The sequence below is a fragment of the Scomber japonicus genome, chromosome 20 (assembly GCF_027409825.1).
Source record: "Scomber japonicus isolate fScoJap1 chromosome 20, fScoJap1.pri, whole genome shotgun sequence".
In the NCBI taxonomy this organism is placed as follows: domain Eukaryota; kingdom Metazoa; phylum Chordata; class Actinopteri; order Scombriformes; family Scombridae; genus Scomber; species Scomber japonicus.
The window spans coordinates 7814967-7836137 of NC_070597.1; the positions used below are offsets into that span (position 1 = coordinate 7814967).

Here is a 21171-nt window from a genome sequence, read left to right on the forward strand (position 1 = left end):
TAGCCCAATTCAGATGGCTACCTCTTGTCAAATTATTATTATTTGATACATGACTGGGAGGACATCTTTGATCCATTGGCTCTCAGCCTAGAGCACACTTAGAAGGGCCAAGAAATCCAGTCAACCAGAAAGTTTTCATGGCAAAGCTAGTGTGTAAAACATATTGCTTGGTCTGTGTAAATAATATTTTAAGTGTCTTTAAGTGCCAAATGGAACAGCCTAAAGTATTGCATATGGACCAATCTGCCTTAAAGGACAAATTTTCAAGTCGTAAAACAAGTGCCCAAATGAACATGCTGAAATAGCTTTCTCTTGCTCAAATGTCTTTTTATTTTTATTCCTTTTATATCCTGTCTTAATGTATTTTATGTTTTATGTAAATCACTTTGAATTGTCTTGTTTCTGAAGTGTGCTATACAAATAAATTTGCCTTAAGTTTTGTTATTAGAAGATACTTTCATAATGCACTTACAACAATGTACGTAAGTAATGAGGGACAAAATCCACAAACATCCTTCTCTGCAAAATGTATTTAAAAGTTTTGTATGACACTAATATGAGGCTTCAGCCATCCAAATTAGTCAAAGCAAGTAGATCATTCAACATTACAGTCTTTTCAGTGCCAAAAGCCCTATATTTCCACTGCAACTCACACAGGGAACAGAGAATGAACTTTATGTTAAAAAAAGAGTGTAAATGTTGTGGATATCCACTTTATATGACTAATTCATACTGCTCACGCCTCATATAAGTTTATTATTGTACAACATGACACAAAATGATGGATTTTGGACCAACATAAACTTACAGCACATTATTAAGGGAATCTTTTAATAGCCAGTATGAACAAGAGGAATTTTTACAGGAATAAAAAAAACTTCATTGGACAAATCGGCATCTGATTGTTGTTTTAACCCTCACATACTGTTCATATTCTGATGCATAATTCGTCTCTAGACCAATTCCCCATCAGTCATTAATAAATGTTTAATCCTTTCGTTATTAATCATATTATAGTCCGGGAGAACATCTTATTGAATATGATAAACACAACAAGGTTTGAATGCTGAGTTTTGAAGGTTTTAAAATTTGTAATAAAAATATGTCAAATTTGTACATTTGCATATGTAAAAATGTGTATCAGCTGAAAAAATGAAAAAATGGAAAAAAATATTTCCAATTTTGTATACTGTGGGTCACATTAGGAAAAGTCCAGCTAAAAATGAATGCGTATAAGGTGTTTTTACAGCTGTCAAATGTAAAAATGGGTCAAATTTGACTGGGTTAATATAATTGTGAACTTCTCATTTAACTTTGTAGTACTTAGAAATATAATTGGAAATTTGAACCAAATAAAGAGTGAAAAGTATATTTATATTTTTGTATCAAACTTCACATCCAGTCCATCCAAATCCAGGTGGCTTTCCTCAATCACAGCACTGTGGAGGTGAGTGCGGCGGAAGTCGCTCCGCGTCGTCCGGAAGTGGACGTGGCACAGCGCTGCAGCAGTTCCGCTGGACGTCCGCTTCTGGTAGAGAGAAGGGATTAGTGAGAAACACCCCGGGACGACGTCGGCTTCACAGTCTGTCGGTAGCCGGGTTTAACAGCGTTGCCCCGAGCCTTACCATTTACATCACTTTGGAGGTATGTTTTATGTTTGAAACCGGTTCATTTGTGATATTGGTAACCCCCGGGGTTTGACAGGGGGAACTTAACGCTAACGCTAATGCTAATGCTAAGCTAATGCTCATAGCTGTAGCACGGCTAAATAACTGGCAGTCATTAGCTTAGCTTGTGAAAGCTAACTCTTCCTAGCTTCGGCGATTTGGTCACAGCTGATTTCAACCTCCTCCTGCTGCTGCTGTCATCATCATTATCCAACTTTGCTGCCCGCTTAGCGTTTTTTTCAAGTTAGCTCCCTACAGCTTGAACGTGTTGTGTGTGTGTTAAATCTAAATATGTTATGTTTCGGTCGTTTCTTGTGTTGACCCGATGTGATGTGTTTTGTGAGGGTTTGGTTGACATGTTGCGAGCTAATGCGGCACTGAGGTTGTACTCTCTCGTAAAGATTCCCCACACTTTGTCACACTGGCATTTTATTTCCCAAAAAAACACATATCTTATTCTGTGATATTTATCTTTGCGAGTTTTTAGTTTGAAAGCCTATTGAAGTTCTTTTAATTGTGTAGCCGAGCCACAGAAGCAGCACAAGCAGGTGTGGGTCACTCAGTAGGCCCGACATACTACATAGCTGTGCGGCTTCAGCGATTGTATTTCTCGTTGTGGCACCTGCACTGCTGAATTATTCAAAGGCCCCGCTTGTTTAGTCTGTTAGATGATACTCATCACACTGTCATATAGGTTAGATCAGTCTCCAGAAGCGAGGTTAGTGTGTAAACATCACCACTGGGTTGAAGATGACATGTGACACAACCATACTTGACCCCATCAAATTGCACTCTTGGGATGTTCAAATGCAATGCTAAGACCCTGGAACACTTTATTTTAGATAGATACTGGAGTCCAGGAGTTCAATAAACACTGTCTTCTTAGTAGAAAACATTTAATTGTGTCCCCATAGCTAAGAAATAGTTAGAAGACCTTGTGGTTTGTGTCTGCAGTTCTTTAAATTATTGACATAGTTTTTGGTGTGTTTTAACTTTGGCTTGTGTTAGCAGAGTTGAAGATAACATGATATATACTGAAATAATCATGCTCATTGAATTACTATTGGGGGTCTTAAAATTAGGGGCTGGGCAATGTGGACAAAGTCAAACATCAGAATATTTTTACCCAGTTTTGGGGATGACTATTGGTGCTTTCACAAAATATTCACACAATTAGATTTTTGATAAATCATCAGTAATGTGGATATTATCACTAAGTGGGTAAAGGCCGCCAATAATAGAAAAGCTACAAGAGTATGTTAGTGTGAGACAATTACATCATTTTACCGTAATGCAGGATTTACAACCAGGAAAACAAAACACTTGCAGCATATTACTATAGCATCTGTGGGTTGAAACTAAGGCTTGGAACTATGGACAAAATCAAATATCACAATATTTTTGACAAAATACCCACGACAGTATTGTAGGAATGGCTTTTTGTGCTTTCACAAAATGTTGACACAAAGTGAATTTTGCAATCATCAGTAATGTGGGTATAATGAGTGGGTAAAGTGGGTAAAAGCATATAATAAAACAGCTACAATACTTCAGAAATTGCCTTATATTATTGTAATGCAACCTTTAACCCTTACATACTGTCCAGGGTCAAATTTGACCCAATTTTACTTTTACTATACAAATTTGACCTGTGTTTATTAAAAAATTAAATCAAGAATCAGCATTCAAACATGTTACTGTATTTATTATATTCTATGAAGCACTTTTCCAAGTCGGGTTTGTGTCTGCTGTGCTTCAAATTATTCAAATAGTGTTTGGTGTGTTTTAACTTTGACTTGTGTTAATTCCAGTGTGTAACTTTGTGACTAAGATGCACTCTGTGGGTGTGACCAAAAGCCAATAAAGGTGTTGTCGCTGACTGAACCAGGAACCATTAATGCCATAAGTTAAGCGTGATTTTTGTGTGACGGCAGAAAGTCGAAGAGGCAAAAGGCGTACAGGCTTGAAGGGCTTAAAACTGCTTTTCTTGCTTGTTAGTTCAGGTGCGTGGTGCCGACACACTGCTCAGTCGGGGGTTAAGTATGTCGTCTTAGGACTGCTTTCAGTTCTCTTTCTGCGCTTGGTGATAAAATAGTTTAAAGCTGGAAAGAGAAGACTATCCTACGGGCTGAAGGATGTTAAACTGAATTGCGCAACACTTTTTCATTAAAAAAAGAGTTGACAGCAAGCACTCTCTCTAAGGTCAGTTGTTTGAATTTCTGTCTGTTGAGGAAAGGCCGTAACCCAAAGCTATCCCAGCAGTCTTTGTCATTATAAACATCTCGATCTCGCAGGCTTTTACACTCCAAGCATCTTTAGTAGTAAAATGTCGAGAAAACTAGTTTAGTCTTTATTAACTATATTAAATAACTGTTTCTGATTTTATCCAGATTTAGGGATGAACTGAGGATGAATGTAAACCAGCACACTCCTATGGCCTCTCCTTATGGCCAGCCCCAGCCTGGCTATGGTCAGCCCACCTATGCTCCTCTGGATGGAGGATACCCTGCTCCCTACGCACCTTACAACGGCCCTGCTTCAGCCTACCAGCCTGGAGCTCCGCCACAAGGTAAAGTAGGATCGGGTCAGTTTCCAGTTTTGACGGTCTGATATACCAGCTTAAACCGATTGGTTCTGTGTGAACCCACTCAACCAGCATTTTGTCATTATGTGACTTGTAAGCGTCTCACATAGAGACTGAAACACTCACAGGGCTGGCTGCTGCTGTCCAGCCAGCTGGACTCCAATGCCAAGCTGGAGGAGGAAGACTAACCCGGGCTAACGCTGCAGGTCTCACCAATACCCAAATAAATCCCATGCAGGCTGCTTATAGGTTCCAGCAGTCTGAGAGCAGCTTGTGTTTTAGTACAAAGAGACTCAATGGATCATCTTACCAGCCTGCATGGCAGCTAGCTAGCTTGGCTGGCGTCATTAGCATAGCGATGCCTTGCTTTGTGTTAGCTGTGATGTTTCCTGTTTAACACCTGGAAACATTGCAGCTACACTCAGCGCACTATCACAAGAAAAAAAAAGTTGAATTGAGTGATCATTGTGAGAAATATAAACACAATGTGTCACTCAGTTGTCCTGACTGTTTCATTTATAGACTCTCGTTACATTCAAATCGGGAGCTGCAGAGTCATGTGCGACATCTAGTCATCAAATTCGCTATTACTGGTCCGGTACGGCATTTGGCTTAATATCAAACCGGTTTGGATATTTTTACAGCGTGCTTATACAATAAAGAGAGAGGAGGACACTTTGTCAGCTGTGATGCTCTTCAAGCATTCACAGAGCTTTAACCTTGGAGTGTCCCACTTTCTTCCCGCCATGTGATTGTTCATGTATGTGTAAGAAAAGCTCTGTGCCTTTGCATACTAATCTTGAATCTCAGCTGCCCTGTCATTGCTTCATGTGGCTTTACACATTTCCCTACATCTCTCTATATTTGCTTCCTTTCCCTCTTGTATTTCAGGTTATTCTCCTTTCACAAGCTTTCCCTCTAAGGCTGTGGCAGCCAACCCAGTCTCTGACCTCTCTTCTCCTCTTGACTTAGGTAACTGCCTCCTCTCCTTTTTTCTACTGCTCATTTCACACTCCACATGCTCCGCAATCATCGAATCCTCTTTGTACCTGCAGGCGTTATTTATACTGCCATGTCCTTTTCTCAAAGCACAATAGGCAGTGATATTTTAAGTCTACCTAAAGTTAGCAACCGTTACTAACCTTTTTATTTTCAAACTTTTGTATGAACTTGAAATATGAACTACATTTTTATTATGTGAGGTACATCTTTCAAGTTCAATCGCTGCCTCTGTCTGTCAGTTTTTATGTTTTTTACACACACATTGTGATTCCAGCCTCCAGATGGATATATGCTGTGCCTTATTTGACTTTTTCTTTGAATCTTTACATCTCACTTTTCATTCAGAAACTACTTGGATAAAAATAAAACAAAGAGAAGTTGAGGATGAAGAAGGTTTCACAGACTGACCCACCCTCTTCCTAAAATTGCCAGATATGTTTGTGTTTATTTCCAGCCATGATCAGAACATTGGTCCCATTAATCTGATTGGCCTTTTTAGTACACAGGCTTTGCCAACCGGGTTTCATGTTATCATCGGTGCTCCTAAACCCAGAGACAAAATCTGGGAAGGTAATCAGTTAGTTCTAAAAATGTGTTTGGGTGCCACGGCGGCCTATAGGCATGTTAAGCTTGCTGCTCTAATCTCTTCAAATTAGAAAGATTGATATTAGAATGGATTTGGGATTATTTGTAGTAGGAGTTATGGTTTTTCCCCGGTATGTGTGTAATATTTATTTATTTTTTTGTCCCTGCCTTTCAGGTCCTGCCAGGCCCACCCCCACCTCTGGACCCCCTCCAGTATCAGCCCCTCAGCAGTACAATCAGTACAGTCATAGTCAGGGGGACATGCAGAATGGACCCCCACCTATGACACAGGCACCACCCAGGTAATTATTTGTTTATTTAGTGTTTTTTTAAGACATCTTTTAAGCGATTTTGAAATCCTTTTGTTTTGATAAGAACCAGATTGACATTTATTTAGTTTATCTGAAACCTCAGAACTTGGTGCTTCTCCAAGGCCATCATGTGAAAACAAACCAAAGCAAATTATTCAAAACACAGTGTGAGAGACAGGTAGAGACAGATGATTAATTTTAATAGCCAGCAGTTGCTTGTGCTTGAAACGCTTAGCTCAGCAAACTGAATTAAGTGCTCGTTAGGGATGCTACTACAATAATTTTTATTATTGATTAATCTGTTGTTTGTTTTTCGGCTATAATCACTTATTAGTTTTGTCTGCAAAATATCAGAAGATTGGGATGAAAGTGCTCATGATGATGTCTTGAAATGTCAACAGAAAAACGTCAACAGTGTAACTTGAAAACCTTACATCCACCTAGCAAATATTTGGCATTTTTGTTGAACAAAATGACTCAAATAATTATCAAAATTGTTACCAATTAATTTTCTGTCCACCCGCTAATAGATTAATCAGCTTATTATTGTTGCTCTAGGTATTTAGTACTACATATGGTCAGGTAACATGTCATGTTCTGTAGGTTTACATGCACTTCAGTAATTAGGTTACTGTAAATCCACATATATACACATAGTCATTAATGAGATTTCTCCCCTGCCCACGACCTTATTTTTGAACCACAGGTATTAGATGTGTGTGTGTGGTTGTGTGTGCGTCATGTCAGAGCAGACTGACTGCACAGTGAGAAGACAGGTTGACAGATAGAAGACAGACCAAATGTGTCTGAATTGAAAAATAGTAAAAAGTCAACTGTTCAGCTGTGGACATTTAGAGGCTGCTTTGTTGTAGGGCTGTACAATGGGAACAAAATCCCCTAATATAAGTCATGTCATATTCAGAAAATGATACATATCGCAATACAGCACACACCCACACTATCTCCAGACGACAGAAGTAGACCCTCTTGTAGATATGAGCTTCTCGTTTTGTATTGCATGGATTAAATTACTCTTTAAGCTTCATAATTGCAAAGCATTTACTGAGTACTTCACTTGGTTCACTGTCTCTGCTCTGTTGCACTGTGTGGCTCAGCCCCTCCCTCACTGAACCACAGAGAGCAGAGGAGAGCTGCGCCACCACATACAGTAGAGACTCACATTGAGCTGAAATGAATCAAGTTCACATACATGAGGAAAATACACATTGTCTCGACTGCGTTTTGCTGTCATGGGGCTGAGCTCTGTGTGTTGCAGAGCAGAGGAGAGACACACACTGAACCAGGTGAAGTACGTGACGTAGGTGCAATAAAAGCTTAGTAAGTAAACAGCTAGTAAGAGTTATTTATTAATGTAATCCACACGAAAGATGGACGTACTCCAAATGACAAAAAATATTGCCGTAAAGAGTGTGATTTGCAAATGGTAGCACTTAATATGAAACAATGGACGCTTTTCTATCTTCTTAACTGTCATGTAAACGGCAAAAATGTTTTTTGTAATCGGGGTAGGCATGTAAGGATTAGCATGACGAAGACTTTGCATGGGGTTACTTTCAGCTTACCGGGAAAAAAAACACAAGTGTACATAACGTCACTGAATAATTTGTGTGTTTCCAGGCCTGCTGTGTCTCAGCCATACAATCAGGGAGCTATGAACCTGACAGGGCCCCCGCACCCCTCCTATCCACAACACTACGGGCCTCCAGCCTCAATGCAGCAGGTCACCAACCAGATGACTGGGATGCAGATCACTTCTGGACCCCCTACACCAGCGGGGCCCGGATATGGTAAACTTCAGATGGATTTATATTCAAGTACATTGTTATTTACTCTAATGTGATTGATGAATGGTATGTGGTGTGGCTGTCTCTTAAGTCTGTAAATCTTACTTTCTGTCCATCTCTCCTCAGCTCCACCTCACAGCTCACAGCCTCCTGTCAGTACTGCCTTCCCGGGTGGTCCTCCGCCCTCCTACACCCAAGCCTCACCCCCTGCAGCATCCTCTGCTCCCACCCAGCCGCCACCTCCCAGCGGCCCCGCAGCTTCTCAGCAATACTACGGAGGCCCACCTCCCTCTCAACAGCCATTCAACTCGTCTCTTCCCCCTACCTCTCAACAGCAGTTTGTCTCCTCTGCACCTCCGCCTCCTTCGTCTCAGCAACAGTTTCCTCCTTCCTCCTACGCGGGTCCTGTGCCTCCACCTAGTCAAGCTCCTGCTCCTCCACCTGTGTCCCAGGCACAGCAGTCCTTCCCCCCGACACAGCCCCCCTTCTCCTCAGCACCTCCTGTCAGCCAGCCTGCCTTCATGTCCGGCCCACCTCCTGCTGCCCAGGGCTCCTTCCCACCTCAAGCAACCCCCCCTTCCTCTCAGCCTGGGTCGTTTCCTCCTCCAGGTCCTCCTCCAGCTACAGGCCCCTCTGTTCAATACCCAGGCCCTATGCCACCCCAAATGCAGCCGCCTCCATCCCAGCCATCCCCCTACCACTCTGGTCCACCTCCTCCCAGAGCTCAGATGCCTCCCACATCCATGGCCCAGAGCAACCACATGCCTCCAGGACCACAGGGCCCACCAGGACCTCCTGGTCCTATGCAGCAGCCTCCACCTCAGCCTGGCATGCAGGGAGGATACCCTCCTCAGCAGAACGGTGAGGACACAGCCACCAAAGGAAAGCTAAATGGATCGCTGTTAGTTTTCTCCATTGCTAAGCTGTTTTCTTGTTCTCTTCAGGTGCATTCGGGCAGGTGAGGGGCCCTCAGCCCGGCTATGCAGGCCCTTATCCGGGGCAACCAAACTATGGAGCTCCTGCACCAGCACCGGCTCCGGCTCCGGCCCCACAGAAAAGACTCGACCCAGATGCCATTCCTAGCCCGGTGAGCAGATAAAAACATAAACAACTCCCAAGTGTCCACGTTTAAGACAGCCTTCCAGTCCCTTCATATCTGTCCCTTAATTGTTCCACACATCATTATATTCATGAGGAAAGTTGACTTTAAGGCATTTGCCTGAGTGAGTGTGAGAATGCGATGTGTATGAGTGTGCATGCACGTCTTAGGGTTGGGCTATAGTTCAATATTATTACATATCATCCTAATATTGAACTGGATTCTGATGAAAACCAGTTGTAACCAGAATGTATAAAGTAAACAGTATTCTTTGGCCTGTTATGTTTTTTATATTTTTATGCTGCTTCCTGGCCAGAACAGATTTTATTCTCAATTAGACTTTTAAATGATGGAATAGAAGTATTGTACTTCTGAAGATTAATTGGTTTCATTTCACACGTTACACTGAATGATATCCAACCTATCCCTGTGATGATCCTGATATTGCCCAACTCTGTCATCCCTAAAGTCTAATATTTAACTTTGTGTGTGACCTTCTTTACATGTAGAGCTGCTTAGCATGTGTGTCAAACAGGCTACTGATATTATTAGTCTATATCTACTTGTGCTTGACTGTCATAATCTACAGTACCACAAATCTATAATCAATACTTCTGATCAGTTTCTGTTCTGAATAACAACAATGCTGCCTGCTACTCAGCACAGATCTTGCTGAGTCTTCTCTTCTCACACTCCTTTTTATATCTTTCACTCTTTTGTATTTATGTATTTTTGTCCTGTTTTGCACAATTTGCTGGACAAACTTTTGAATGTAAAGCAAGCGTCTGACATGCCGGCTGTGCAGAAATCAAGACATAGAATAGATCCAGACGCTATCCCCAGCCCAGTAAGTTTCCTGTGTGCCTGCCTGCCTTTTCCTCTGCTTCACTCTGTCCTATCCGCTCGCGTGCGCTAACCCCACCGCCTCCACCCTCTTATCATCTAACTTCTCAAAGTCAGTGATAGTCACGATATGAAAGATGGGCTCCTTTTAGAAATATAGGCAACTAGACTAATATTATTCCTATCGAGTAGGATTTAAACAATACTATGAGAAATGTCTGTATCTGATATACTCTGTACAAACGAAACTTTGGTGAAGATGTGTCAGAATGATATTTATGTCTTAGAGACTGTGATGAGCACGTACTGTAAATAAAAGTGACATTATTGTGGGGTGCGCAGGTGGTTAGCGCACATGCCACATACGCAACCGACCCCGGTTCGAATCCCAATCAGAGGTCCTTTGCTGCATGTCACATCCCCTCTCTCTCCCATGTTTCCTGTCAGTCTACTGCTAAATAAAGGCGTCTATGCCAACAAAACCTTTAAAAAAAAAGGTTGTTATTGTGACCTTTATCAGAGTCCATATTAAAGAGATTGTCCAAAGATAGTTTTCCATTTAAGGCAATCCCCCTCACTTATCATTACTACACACTGGATCCCATAACCACGTGTTAGTCAACCCCACCACTTCACTCCTACCTCACTGTTTCTGTGTGTTAGACCAGTATTTAGAGGAAGCCCATCTTTGTTTTGACAAACTGAAGAGTAATTTTTAGTTTTCAGAGTTTGTCAGTCATGGAAAAGCTCTGACTTCTTCCCCTCATAACCGTCTCTGTGCGCTGCATGTTTCCCACACTTCCTCGCATAAATGGCATACCTGGATAAATCCTGCCTGTTTTCCGGGAAATGTCATTTTAATTCTGTCTTGTAAGTTTTGTTTTTGTCGTCGTTGTGAATCCACACAAAAAAAAACTTTAGCATGAATCTACCATGTGTCACCTTGACTGTGAAGTATTTATTTTGAAATACTATAAAATGTCTACAGATGATGACTGGTTCAGTTTGTGTGTAGCTTTGTGTGAAAGTCTTTTGCATGGGTGTTAGATGTTCTCCTCTGTTAGACTTTGTGAGACCCGGGGAAAAATGTGTCATGTTCACTTATTTACAATGAAAACACATATGAAAGTTGGGATATTTTTGTCCCCCTTCTCTCCTTCATAGATCCAAGTAATCGAAGATGACAAAGCTAAGAGCACCGAGCCGTTTACTACAGGGGTCAGGGGTCAGGCCCCACCACTGGTCACCACCAACTTTCAGGTCAAAGACCAAGGTAGGTTTTTACTTTCTTTACCAAAAGAGCTCATCAAGTTGACCTTTTTTAAATCTCATTTTTTCTCCAACTGGACACACAAATTAGAAGTAGATCACAAATCATAAATATAGACTCGCTGTGAGAAGGTGAATGGACTGTGTGATATCAATGGAACAATTGTGTTTGTATTCAGGGAACGCCAGCCCCAGGTTTGTCCGCTGTACGGCCTACAATATGCCTTGCACAGCCGATATGGCCAAGCAGTCTCAGGTGCCACTTGCCGCCGTCATCAAGCCCCTCGCCACACTGCCGCCAGATGAGGTGAGCACACATAGTATCCTCAGAGACATAACTGTGTTCATTGGAAGAGTATCAGACAGCGAAAGACAGAAGATCAATGATTTGAAAATATGCAATATGTATAGCACTTAGTTGTCAACTGGTGGAATCAATTGCCTGTCAAAGAAAGCTCTGAAAATAATAATATATAAAGCATATTATCATTTATGCTGATGGCTACCTAAGAATTTAATCTGCAGCAAAAACCTTTTTTATGTAGAATAGATTGTGGCTTAATCTGACCTAAACATCACTCGTCCTCTTGCCTTTCACCCTCCTCATCCTCATATGCTCTATGCTGCAGATGTATATCCCACTGCGATTTTCATAACCGTTGGACAGTTTTCACTCTGAGCCTGATTTGTAAAAAGATTAGTTTTCAGAGCTCTGTCTGATATGTAATTGTTATCAGGAATGCCTGTAATGTCAGTGGGATAATCTTTCTAAAAATTACAGATGGGAGTGACTGCATAACCTTGTTTCAATCACTCATTACATCTGTAACCAAAATCCATTTGGACTGGACAGGGTATAATTCTAAAGCTGAAAACACACTGCGGTTTGCAATATCATGCACATGATGCACCAGTAGGAAGCGTCACTCTGCAGCATGTCAACAGGAAGACCATAAACAGCACATCTATAGCTCACCAGGCACTATGTTTGTCTGCCAATGTCTTTGTAATGATGGGATTGTGGCTCTTGAGGGTTTAGCTCGAAATATTTCTCAACCTCCAACAATTCCCTCATCATTCGTCATTCTAAACACACAAGAGACAGCAACAGCAAGAGGTGAGGAGAGGAAGTCGAGCTGCCATGGGAGCAGAGGAGAAAAAGAGCTGCTACAGGAGCCGGGATGTAATAGCAGAGACAGAGTAGAGTTTATTTATGCTTTGTAGATACAAGAACAAAAGAAGAAGTTAAAACTACAATGAAAAGCAAGCACAAATTGAGCAGATAACATCTGTACAAATCAACTTTTTCTCTGGAAAAAAAAAAAAAACGTTTTCAGGGGAGTGGTGCAAAGCGTCACTGGGTAGCATGTTAGCGAGGGTCTGCACCGCCTAGCCTCCAGTTGTGGGGTTGGGTTGCTGTCCTGTGTGTAGTAATATAAGTAAAACACACACGCTCACTGCAATCAAATCTGGATGAAGAATTCCTTCTCACTCCTTTTGAATCTTTTTCTCAGACTCCTCCATACCTGGTGGACCACGGTGAGGGCGGTCCAATCCGTTGCAACCGCTGTAAGGCCTACATGTGTCCGTACATGCAGTTCATAGAGGGAGGACGCCGCTTCCAGTGTGGCTTTTGCAGCTGCGTCACAGAGGGTGAGACACAACAGTGTTCATGTGCAGTGAGCAAATAACAGCGTTGAATGATTTTCCAAATGAACTTTACTGTATTAATGTTCTCTGTTTATTGTTCCTCTGTTCTCCTCCTCCAGTTCCTCCAAATTATTTCCAGCATCTGGACCACACTGGTAAGAGGGTGGACTGCTATGACAGACCAGAGCTTTCACTGGGCAGCTATGAGTTCCAGGCCACTGTTGACTACTGTAAAGTAAGTCCTGGGATAGAAATGAATCTATATGGAGGGCTGAGGACGTTGTTTGTTGTTGTTTTTTGTTACCGCACACATATCTACTTTATAAATCACATGTGCTGTTGTGTTCATTGTTTGTCAACTCCAGTTTTTTCTCTGTTTGTACCGTATTTTTAATTCCCCTTCCGCTGTGCTCCTGTTTCATAATTTTTTAATCTCCCATATTTCCCTTTTCTATTTTTACAGTTAAACACATGGCTGTGGTGCAAGCTAAATGCACATAGAACACTGTTTACCTACATCTCAAATTTGTTTACACCAACTTGCATCACATTACAGTGTGCTCAGAATGGCTTCCTGCTACACTTTCTGTTTCAGCTTCTAGGAGCACTGGTTTTAGTTTCCATTTGAACATTTTATCCTTGTATAAAACTCTGAGCAGCATCAGACTTTAAAAAAAAAAAGACATTTCCAGAGTGAGTGAAAGAATCAGGATAAAGGAGAGAGAAGCGAGGAAATGCTTTTCATAGTGTAAAATGTATTTCCAGTGGGGTCCCAGAAAATGTCCTTTTAGTTTTTTTAAAGCCTGATGTTGACAGGTGTGAACTTCATATGTGGATTTTTCCTGTCTCCAACAGAACAACAAGCTTCCTCAGCCTCCAGCCTTCATCTTTCTTATTGACGTGTCCTACAACGCTGTTAAGAGCGGCATGGTCAACATTGTCTGCCAGGAACTCAAGACCCTCTTAGACTACCTGCCCAGGTACTCACACATATAAACACAAAGGGGATGGAAGGGATGAATAGCAATAAGTGGAGATAGAGTGAAGGGAGAGGAGAAGAGACAAGTTGAAGCGACAAAGGAGAAAGTCTTTAAGGATAGGAGGGTGAAAGGAAGATAGAAATGAAGGGAAAACACAAAATGAAACAAAGAGTAAAGGAGAAAGGAAGCAAAGGGAATCAGAGGGGAGACGGGGAGGAAGGAGGGATGAAAAGGAAGGCAAAAACATTTACTACTCAAAGTGGGAAATTACTTAGTTTATTTAAAAGTAACAACAACAGTCAAGAAAGTTAAACATTCTCCCATTTCTTCCTGTTTCTGTGTCCAGAGAGAACCCAGAAATGGAGTCTGTGGTACGGGTGGGCTTCGTCACCTACAACAAGGTTTTGCACTTCTACAACGTCAAGGCGAGCCTGGCCCAGCCTCAGATGTTGGTGGTGTCTGACGTATCGGACATGTTTGTTCCACTGCTAGACGGCTTCCTGGTCAACGTAAACGAGAGCCGGCTAGTTATCGAGAGGTTAGCAGACACACACACACACACACACACCTTAACATACACATTAGGTGTTTATACACACTAAGGCCCAGTTTGGTGACACTGATGGTTTATGTTTTCCAGTTTGCTGGACCAGATTCCAGAGATGTTTGCAGACACCAGGGAGACAGAGACAGTCTTTGGACCCGTCATACAGGCAGGACTGGAAGCACTCAAGGTAACCACGTCGTTTCCTTAGTCTGGAAAACTTATGCAGGGCTTGATGCATTTATTTCAAATTTAAATAATAAATAAATAAATGCCAGAAATATATCTTTAGTTTAAACATTTTACCATTTAACACAGCAAATTTTGGAGATGCACAGTTTCCTGAATTGAAGTTGTTGCCAGAACATTTCTGATAGAAAAGAGCAGCTGCTGGGATATTTTCGTAGTAAAGAGGTGACGAGTCTTAATGCATCCCGATACCTGATACTTGTGTTTCTTTCTCAGGCTGCAGATTGTGCAGGGAAGCTGTTTGTGTTTCACACCTCTCTGCCCATCGCTGAAGCTCCAGGAAAACTAAAGAATAGAGAAGACAAGAAGCTCGTTGGGACAGATAAGGAGAAGGTAAACAGGAGTGTGGCAAGATGTGCTTTATTGTATACACATTTGTAGTGTCACTGTGTGAGTTGAGTATGTGTTGTAGCACCTATATATATCTTTCATTCACTTTGGGTGGAAAAGTCTTAAAATAAACCTGTGTTCATTTTGTTAACAAAAACAGTGATTAAATATGTTCGTCAACAACCTTTTTTTTTTCCATGACTAAGATGAGACGATGACGAGACGATGACGAGACTGCACTGACGTCATTAAAACTTGAATTATTAATAATAAGATAAAATCTCTGAAATATCAAAAAACTTGGTTTTGACTTGACTAGATTGACGTAAATGTTCAGTGTCTAACTTATATATAAATAGTTTTCTTTGACTATGATCAGACTAAAATACAGAAATGATTAGTCAACTAAAACCTGACTTAAAAAGAAAATAGGATTAAGCTGACTAAATATGATTAAAAGCTAATAAGGACATTTGACACAAGGTTGAGACTAAATTGAAAAACAGAAGTAACACTAGTTCTAGAAAAAAGATTGACTCCCTCTTTTTCTGTCATCCTCAGTCTCTGTTTCAGCCCCAGGTGGGTTTCTACAACACTCTGGCTAAGGAGTGTGTAGCCCAGGGCTGCTGCGTCGACCTCTTCCTCTTCCCCAACCAGTATGTGGACGTTGCCACGTTAGGGGTGGTTCCTGTCTCCACTGGAGGTTCAGTCTACAAATACACTTACTTCCAGGTGATGAAAAACTCTCTTCATTCAATGTCATTCTGAACTGCTCCAGACTTTATTCTGTAATTATATTTAGATAACCTGCTCAAGGAAGTTTTGTGTGGAAATTACTGCATCAGCTTTTTTCTTCAGAGTATTTTGATAATAAACAAAGATGTAATGAATTCTACCTCTGAAAGTGTGTTGTTAAAACACCAGCTGCCACATCATTTAACACTATGTGACATGTCATTTTTGTGTGTTTTCTTTATCCCAGGCTCAGGCAGACCAGGAGCGATTCCTGAACGACCTCAGACGAGACGTTCAGAAACTAGTAGGGTTTGACGCTGTCATGAGGGTGCGAACTAGCACAGGTGAGTGTCACTCTCTCTTTATCAAAAGAAAACAGTCACACAGAGAGATATGTGACAACCAACTTCGTCTCACCTTCGTCGTCACCCTCCCCTCTCCTCAGGCATTCGAGCGACAGACTTCTACGGCTCCTTCTTCATGAGTAACACCACAGATGTGGAGCTGGCAGGTCTGGACTGTGACAAGGCGATCACTGTCGAGTTCAAACACGATGACAAGCTCAGCGAGGAAACTGGAGCACTCATGCAGGTCTGCACATTTGTGTGTGATTGTTTGAGGAGAATCCTTTTTAAGAAGAGAACACATTTTTATAGTTTTAGTTCATATAGTCGCCTAATCTGGGATGTTAAAATAGTGTAAGTTCATGTGTAAACAATAGAAAATGCATGTCATTGTTTTCCTGCAGTGTGCGGTGCTGTACACCAGCTGCAGCGGCAAAAGGCGCCTCCGCATCCACAACATGGCGGTCAACTGCTGCTCTCAGCTGGCTGACCTGTACCGCAACTGTGAGACTGACACAATCATCAACTTCTTCTCCAAATATGGTGAGGACCAGCTCACGCAGCAGGATGGTTTCTTCATTATAATATTCAATGACTGGCCCTGTGGTTCAACAGAGGCAGATTCACACATGCAGCATTATACTCATAAATTCAGAATAAGGTGTGACTGGAGAAAATGACGGTGCAACATTTTCTAAAATACTGTCAAGCGAGGCGGTTTATCCACAGCTGCTCCTATTAAGCTGCAAATTAGCAGAAAGCTGCAGCTGTTCTTAGTGGAAAATATGCAGCTTTGTAAATTTGAAGCAGAACATTTTTCATGAACCTTTCACAAGAGAAGACTTTACTGCACATATTTTAAATAAATCACTTACAACTTGCCCCTTACTGTTTTACATAATCAATTCCTGGTAGTTGACTAATTTGTTGTGCCTGTCACCGTTGATATATGTGTGTTTGTGTGTGACAGCTTTCCGTGGCCTCCTGAACAACCCCACCAAGGCAGTGAGGGACACTCTGGTTAACCAGTGCGCTCAGATTCTGGCCTGCTACCGCAAGAACTGTGCAAGCCCCTCGTCAGCTGGTCAGGTAACTTCAGCATCAATACACCCCGCAGACATTACAGCCACTGTCACTTACCTTGTGTTAAATAAAGGTTGTGTACAATTCGCATAGCACATAAAGATACATTTAGTTTTGAACGGAAAATTAGCTAAACTAAAGGACACATCACATGAGGCATCAGATAATTGTAAATATTCTCCGTTCTGACACATTTCTGGATTCAGATTTTATTTTGTCATCCAGACTTTATTCAACTCATTTTGGTTTTGGACCCCGGTCTGAGACTTCCATTTAGATTTAGTTTTATTTTATAAAAATAGATCCTTTTTAAATTAATTAAAATGTGTGTTTTCCAGCTGATCCTTCCAGAGTGCATGAAGCTGTTACCGGTCTATCTCAACTGTGTGCTGAAGAGCGACGTGCTGATGCCGGCAGCTGACATCTCATTGGACGACCGGGCTTACTTGAGGCAGCTGATCAGCTGCATGGATGTCGCAGAGACTCACGTCTTCTTCTACCCTCGCCTGTTGCCACTGGTGAGACACATACAACATTTAACTCTAATATTTAATGTGTAATTTAGTGTTGTACACATGTACATAAATACATGTACATACAATACATTGTAAATTCTTAATATGGCTGTTTAAGCAAATCAATATAAGCAGAGCAAATCAACATAATCATGGCTTTTTATGAAGTCTTTGTTTGAAAAGGTTTAAAATATCTGTAACAGCTCTCAAAGCATTTGTAAATTTCAGTGTGAAAAACTCAGGTTTTACTGCAGACGCACATCAAAGTCTGTACCAGTGTTTACATCCTCACTGTTCAGTGTGACTCACTGAAACTGCACACGAGCTAAAACCTGCAAACCTTGCATGCTGCAGTGTTCAAACAATGAGAAGGAAAACAATTTGCATAAAAACATAACAACATAAAAAAAAACCTTTTGGGATTGTTGACAAATTTGATTTTTATGAATGATTTAAAACAGCAGGGATATTTTGATCAACATGAGCACATATTGCTGTGCGCAAATAGTTAAATCACAATGAATGTTTTGAAATTCTCGCATGAAAGTAAAGCATAGTCACAATTTTTTAAATAAACGCATTATTTCAATACCTGATTTGTTGTATTGCACCGTATAAAAAGAAATTTGCTTCTTTCAAGAGAGTGAAAATGAAATACTACTGTGTGCATTACAACAGTTCCTTTTATTAAATGCACTGTTTGATGAGTAGGTGCTGCAGCTAATACATAAATCTAATATTATTACTTCTCCTAAACTTTTCAGACTAAGTTGGAATGCGGCTCATTGCCAATGGCATTGAGGAACTCAGAGGAGAGGCTGTCGAAAGGCGGGGTTTACCTCCTGGAGACGGGCCTTCACCTCTTCCTGTGGGTAGGAGCCAGCGTGCAGCAAGAGCTGCTGCTCAACATCTTTGGCACGCAGAGCTTCAGTCAGATCGACCCGAGCATGGTGAGAGGAAACAGATCTGCTTTCATGTAGTGTTTGTTAGACTTGGCTGACATGCACACCGCCTGCAGCTTAATCCTAGTTTGTGTTTATAAGAGAAGGCCATCCAAATTTAACAAGCTGCACAACCCCTGTCTCATGTAGCATCTGTCTTTTCTACACTCTTACCTTCATCAGAGTACTATATGAGTTTGGAGGGGAGGTAATCAATTGATGTTATACAATAAATAAAAAACACAATAATCATCCTTCAAAAATAAAATACAATATTTCATCTTAATTTATTAGTGGATAAAAATGACTATCCATTTTTCAGTGACCTGTCAGGACTGTAAGGATCACGGAGACAGTCATCAGAAATTAGAGTTTTTCATGAATATTAGTTGTTTTAGTTTCCTTTTTTCCCCTACCCCTACTGTTGTTTATTGAATTTCAGTGGATTTGTATCATGATCACGTGATGATATCTTATTATTTTTTCAAAATTCTTTTCTCCATATAATGTTTCCAGTCTTTTTTTTAACACGTGTGGAGTTTTATGACATAAAGCAAACAAGTGAATACAGTTCATTCTTTTGAACCACAAGGTATTCTTTGTGATGTGATGGAAGGAAAGGAGAGGGTCATGTGATTTTTAGAAACATTTACTATATTGTGACATACAGTAGCCTACAATGATATTTGAATATTTGTATTAACGTTGTTTTCAGTACAGTCTATCATGAAGTTTCCATCATTTCTGAACATCACTGCTTTCTTCTCTCAGACAAATCTGCCGGTGCTGGATAACCCGTTCTCCCAGAGGCTCAGAGAGATCATCGACTCCTTCAGAGCACAGAGATCACGATACATGAAGGTGAGCGATCTCCTCACCTTATTCTCACTTCCTCCTCCTCCTCCTCCTCCTCCTGGCTCTCACATCTATTCCCTCTCTATTTCTCACCTCACTCTCACCTCTCTCCTCCTCTTCTTGCAGCTGATGGTGGTGAAACAGGAAGACAGAACCGAACTGATATTCAGGCACTTCCTGGTCGAGGACAAGAGCGCCAGCGGGGGAGCGTCGTACGTGGACTTCTTGTGTCATATGCACAAGGAGATCCGCCAGCTTCTCAGCTAGGGCCCCAAGACTCCCACCTTCACCTGTATGACCCCACTGACCCTCCCTGGTCACCTTTCACACCCTTCCTTGTTGAAAGAAAGAAAAGCGCTTTATCTTTTTTTTCCTTTTTTCTTTTTTTTTTTACCTAATAAACTAAAGCTCTCCTTGCTGTCTGTCAGCTCAGCACCAGAGACAAGCTGGCAGATCTCGTTTTGTGTGTGTGTGTGTGTGTGTGTGTGTATGTGTGTGCGAGAGAATCTGATGTTAATAGAGCTTTACTCTGCCTCAAATCTACTGCTCCAACATAGCAGGAGAAAAATAACTGATGAGGGAGGGTAATGTATATATATATACACACACAAGTGAACAATTATGTATGCAACAGACTGAGTGAGTGAGTGAATGAGTGAGACGGCTGATGTTGACTGTAGTCGGTGTACTGTCTGTATTACTAGCACTGAAAGGCTGTTTTGGGTGCATAAATTGACCCTCTGATAGCAAACTCTTTTATATGATTGAATCCCAATAGAGTGAAGGACATCTACATACCAAGACATAAATGGAATTAAATAAATAAATGCTGTTTTTCTGTCTCTTCTCCCCTTTAATCATGGCCTTAGTACCCCTCTCCCTTCTCCCTTTGCTGCTCATCCTTAATCTGTGTTTGTGTGTGTGTGTGCGCGTTTTTTGTTTTCCAGATGTGAGAGGACTAGTCTTTTATTTCCCAGATGTGAGAGGACTAGTCTTTTATTTTCTGGTGTGAGCATCAGTTTAAAACCCTAAGATTACAGCTCAAAGGAGGGGGAAGTCTGGTGACCATATTTTATCTGCATCAAGCATTTAAGAAATATCTTGGAAGTCAAAAATCTGTTTTCGAAGTCCAAAAAAAATAAAATAACGGTGCACATGATTTCTGGGGCTGATAACTATCATTACAGTAATTAGTCTGATCCAGATTTTTTGAAATCGGCTTCAGTTCTTTGTTAATGTGAACATCTGGCTCATATGGCAACAATGAGCTGTTTGTGCATTTTTAAATTGCTGGCGTGATTCTGTTTTGAGAGGAAGCTCTCATTCGTCAAAAGTCTATGCAGCACTGTGAAATAAATAAAAAATACTAATAAAATAAAAAAAGTCAAGGAGGCATGTGAAGTTTTGATGCCAGAATCACAGTGATGAGAAATGATCGTCTGATGCTGAAGTGAAGTGCTGCAGACTTTATATTGATGTTCAAAATTGTATAAGAAGCAATTTGCAGCAGACAGAAATGAGCACAGAATAACAGCAGACAAATAGACATCACTTAAATCGTTCAGTGTGTAAATAAAAAAATATATAATCTTGTACAGCATTAATAGAAAATAACAATTTTAAAGACCTGCCTGAACAGCTGTGGTTTGTTGCTGGTTGGTTTCTCTGTCACAAATAGCCTAAATATAAAAAATCATGGCTTTTACTGAAGAGGGGAGGACGCCTTGACTGGCTTTTTGATATATGTGTGTGTGAGTGTGTGTGAGAGTGAGTGTGTGCA

At 41.1% G+C, this 21171-nt stretch overlaps 1 protein-coding gene across 2 annotated transcripts; it reads left to right on the top strand.

Moving 5' to 3' along the window:
• The first annotated feature begins 1510 nt into the window (after positions 1-1510).
• sec24c (SEC24 homolog C, COPII coat complex component) lies at positions 1511-19788 on the top strand. Of its 2 annotated transcripts, XM_053340984.1 has the most exons (24): positions 1511-1644; positions 4058-4236; positions 5143-5223; positions 6014-6140; positions 7788-7957; positions 8081-8815; positions 8899-9041; positions 11061-11169; positions 11345-11472; positions 12680-12818; positions 12935-13050; positions 13671-13795; positions 14142-14333; positions 14436-14529; positions 14805-14921; positions 15480-15650; positions 15901-15997; positions 16099-16244; positions 16402-16540; positions 16968-17086; positions 17419-17598; positions 18360-18545; positions 19308-19397; positions 19518-19788. In XM_053340984.1, exons 2-24 carry the CDS (start codon positions 4077-4079, stop codon positions 19656-19658), a joined length of 3705 nt encoding a protein of 1234 aa, XP_053196959.1. In that variant the 5' UTR covers positions 1511-1644; positions 4058-4076; the 3' UTR covers positions 19659-19788. The 2 variants fall into 2 exon arrangements, with proteins under 2 accessions (XP_053196959.1, XP_053196958.1); XM_053340983.1 differs by lacking the exon at positions 5143-5223.
• Positions 19789-21171: the final 1383 nt, after the last annotated feature.

Bases quoted from the DNA above. Each gene is read 5' to 3' on its own strand.
- sec24c (XM_053340984.1), top strand. From the start codon at position 4,077: ATGAATGTAAACCAGCACACTCCTATGGCCTCTCCTTATGGCCAGCCC. The intron at 13,796-14,141 runs GTACTCACACAT...TTCTGTGTCCAG, and splicing joins CTCTTAGACTACCTGCCCAG to AGAGAACCCAGAAATGGAGT. The intron at 16,245-16,401 runs GTCTGCACATTT...GTTTTCCTGCAG, and splicing joins AAACTGGAGCACTCATGCAG to TGTGCGGTGCTGTACACCAG.